General features: G+C 45.2%; 1 protein-coding gene across 1 annotated transcript in view; it reads left to right on the top strand.

Annotated features, from left to right (window-relative positions):
- Positions 1 to 3,580, top strand: part of celsr3 (cadherin EGF LAG seven-pass G-type receptor 3) — a 122,457-nt gene that overhangs the window by 87,012 nt on the left and 31,865 nt on the right. The window contains 1 exon segment of the mRNA XM_022757560.1: positions 3,407 to 3,527. Coding sequence (XP_022613281.1) covers positions 3,407 to 3,527 — 121 coding nt within the window.

Here is a 3,580-nt window from a genome sequence, read left to right as displayed (position 1 = left end):
CTGCACACACACACACACACACACACACACACACACACCACACACAGCTGGGGGGTTTCCACTGATATCGTTGTTGTTCTCTTCTTCTTCTTGATTTTCTTTTTATCGCTCCACGCCAGCTGTCAGAGCCGGACGCTTCGTGTTCTCAGGCGCCCGTCCGTCTCATTCTCGTGGACGTGATGTCTCAGAAACATCTTAACCAAACTTCTTCAAATTCAGCAGAAACATTAATATGGACTCAAGGACGAACTGATTAGACTTCGATGGTCAAAGGTCAAAGGTCACTGTGACATCACAAAATACGTATTCGGCCAAAACTCACAAATTCATTCACTAATTACGACACAATTTAACTCAAATGTCNGCTTTAGTTCAGCCTTGTTGTCCCACATCTCCAGTGTTGAATGTAATCCACTGTGGGATGAGTGTAGACTTAATGTAGTAACACACTCTCTCTTGCAAACACACACACACACACACTNTTAAAGATAAAATGAAGTGATGACATTATCTAAAAGGTCAAAGGTCAACTTCACTGTGACATCATCATGTTCTGTAAGAACACTTCTGGCCATTATTCAACACTGTAACTCAGGAAGGAGAGACTGACCATGTGACCTGTGACCTGGAGGTTGGTGGAGGAAACAACTAGGAGACAGACAAACAGATACAGCTTCANGAAGCTAACGTGACCCTGACCTGACCCCCTGCCTCGCTCCTTCCTGCCTGAGATCCACACAGCTTTACATTTATCTCATGATCTGTGTGTGTGTGTGTGTGTGTGNGAGACAAATTTTCCCATAATCCCTGTTGTTCCTCAGAGCGTGAAGCAGCTGGAGGCTGACTGTGGTCAGAGATGATCTTTAATGTTTCCACATGTACAGTATGTGTTCTCATGCAGGTTTAACGAGCTAAATAATTAACTGTGCTTCATCTCTGGCTCGTTACGCTCTGTGGACGGACTGTAGCTCCTGTTGTCGTGTCTCTGTCTCTTGTGTCTCTGAATCTCGCCCTGATGTATGTGGTGATGTAATCGCTGACACTATTCTTGGCACTGTGACATTTCATGTTTGTGTGAGTATGAGCTGCATCCACACTCATGCCTCCCTCTGTGTGTGTGTGTGTGTGTGTGTGTGTGTGTGTGTGTGTGTGTGTGTGTGTGTGTGTGTGTGTGTGTGTGTGTGTGTTCGCTCAGGAGTTTCACTACCGTCCGCGGGGCTCTGACACCTGCCTGCCATGTGACTGCTACCCGGTCGGCTCCTTCTCGCGCTCATGTGACCCAGAAACCGGCCAGTGTCAGTGCAGGCCTGGCGTGATTGGTCGCCAGTGCAACACATGTGACAACCCGTTTGCAGAGGTCACGAACTCAGGCTGTGACGGTGAGAAGGACGGACTGTGGCTGATCGCCAGCAGACAACTGTGAACTGTTTATTTGAGGATTTCCTTTGTTTCAGTTTTACCAGAATGATGTTTCTACTGTAAGATTTCAAAATGACTCAACAGGGATTCTTCTTCTTCTTCTTCTTCTTCTTCTTCTTCTTCTACACACAACCACACACACCACACCACAACCAGTATATCTCGTTCGTCAGTGCACACCTGGCACACAACACCACACTACACGCATCACACTAACACACCACTTTACAGTTGCACCCACGCACACAACAACCGCACACACAACTGCACAAAATACAGCTTTGAGGGGAGACAGAGAGAGAGGAGAGGGAGAGGGGGAGGGGGGGAGAGGAGGGGGGGTGAATGGCAGGGAGAAGTTTATAAAGGGAAGATGTGATGAAGGCCGATGGAAAAGGAGCATGGGATTAACCCATGACAGTGAACGCATCATGCAAGCAAGGCTGATCTGTCAGTGCAGAGCTGATTTGAGAGGTTAAGGTTTAAGACCTGCTGGTTACATTTACGATCAATAAACTGTGAAGGATTAGAAGGATCACCGTGGTCTCTACTGGTTACACCTGGAACTGACAGGTTATACAGCAAACACACACACACACACTCACCACAGGCATGATATGACGTATCATTCCTTTCATAGTGTTCATACATGCAGCCGTGATTACCCTGTGTTATCATCTGGACTTAATCTGATCTATTGACCCTAATCTTTAATCTGTGACACTGACCTCACATCTGAAACTAACACCACACACAAACACACACACAACACACCACACAACACACACACACACACACAGACACCCACACACACTCCACTCACACACACACAACACACACACACCACACAGCTCACACTCACACTCACACACACATCAGCACCACACTCACACTCACACACACCACACCTTCTTAATGAAGTTTGATTCGTTAGAAATCTTTCTTGTTTCGTGTCCGACACTAAAATCATCATTCATGTTCCCACAAGCTTTTGCTAAGATGCTACCTGCTAACTCACAGTGATCACAGATCAATAGAAAGATGATAATATTGATAATGGATCAACATTTGAGTTGCAGCTTCTCAATATTTCATCTTTGTAAATGAAATATTTTTCTTCTCTTCAGGTGTTCTGAAGCATCACTTTGTGCTCAGGTCATTTTTTAGTTTCATAAACAGAATCAATAATGAGAACAAATCATCAATAAAAGGTGTGTGTTGCAGCAGCTGCAGCTCAGGTATGTTCAGCTGAGCATCTAGAAAATGAGGGGAAAAAAACTTGATATGAAAAATAATCTTAAATGATTTTGATTAATTTGAACTAATTTCTAATTTAAAGAAAGAAACGTAAAAGACAGAAGAAGTCAGCAGCTGCAGCCTGATTCACTGGTTCACATCAGACAAACATCTCCCTCTAAAGCCAGAGGAGCCCAGCGGGGAGCCTGGTTTATTTGGAGAAGAGATTCAGGGATCTTCATAAAAAGTGTCTGGAGAAACAGAGTCAGTCTTAATGTTCTATTAAGATCACTGAAGTCTGATTGCTCTTCCCTGAACGCCCCGTGAGGAGCAGTGAAAAGATGCAGAGGAGAATCTGCACTGACTGTGAGAAGCCTCTGTCAGACTGTGAGCGCAGACAGGAAGAGATGTCCAGTGATCCACAGAATAACTATCAGAGCGTTAACAGGAGGAAGAGGAGCTCTTACTGTTGACCATGGTTTCATCTAAACTCATAATAAACATCTCTGAAGAGTTTCAGTGCAGGAAAGTAAATCTGTATATTCTGGTCGTTTCTGTCTATGACTCAACATTTACAGATTCTTTATCTCATGTTTCCCTCTCACTCCTCACATCCCCGTCTCCTTTCTGTTCTCTCTCTCCCTCGTTTACATTCATCTCTTCTCGGCTCATTAGTTAATGAGTCGTTAGTTAGAGAAGAACAGATGAAGGAGTTTGACTTGTTGTGTTTTTCTACCTGTTTGTGTGTGTGCAGGATTGATCACCAGTGTCCCAGGGGGTGGTGGGGCTCTCCGACCTGCGGACCCTGTCACTGTGACACCAACAAAGGTTTTGACCCCGATTGTAACAAGACAAGTGGACACTGTCACTGCAAGGTAAACAACACACACACGCACGCACGCACGCACGCACGCACGCACGCACGCAC

This window comes from Seriola dumerili, unplaced genomic scaffold (assembly GCF_002260705.1).
Source record: "Seriola dumerili isolate Sdu_G_001 unplaced genomic scaffold, Sdu_1.0 BDQW01000283.1, whole genome shotgun sequence".
Lineage (NCBI taxonomy): Eukaryota > Metazoa > Chordata > Actinopteri > Carangiformes > Carangidae > Seriola > Seriola dumerili.
This window is presented reverse-complemented; position numbering and strand designations above follow the sequence as displayed.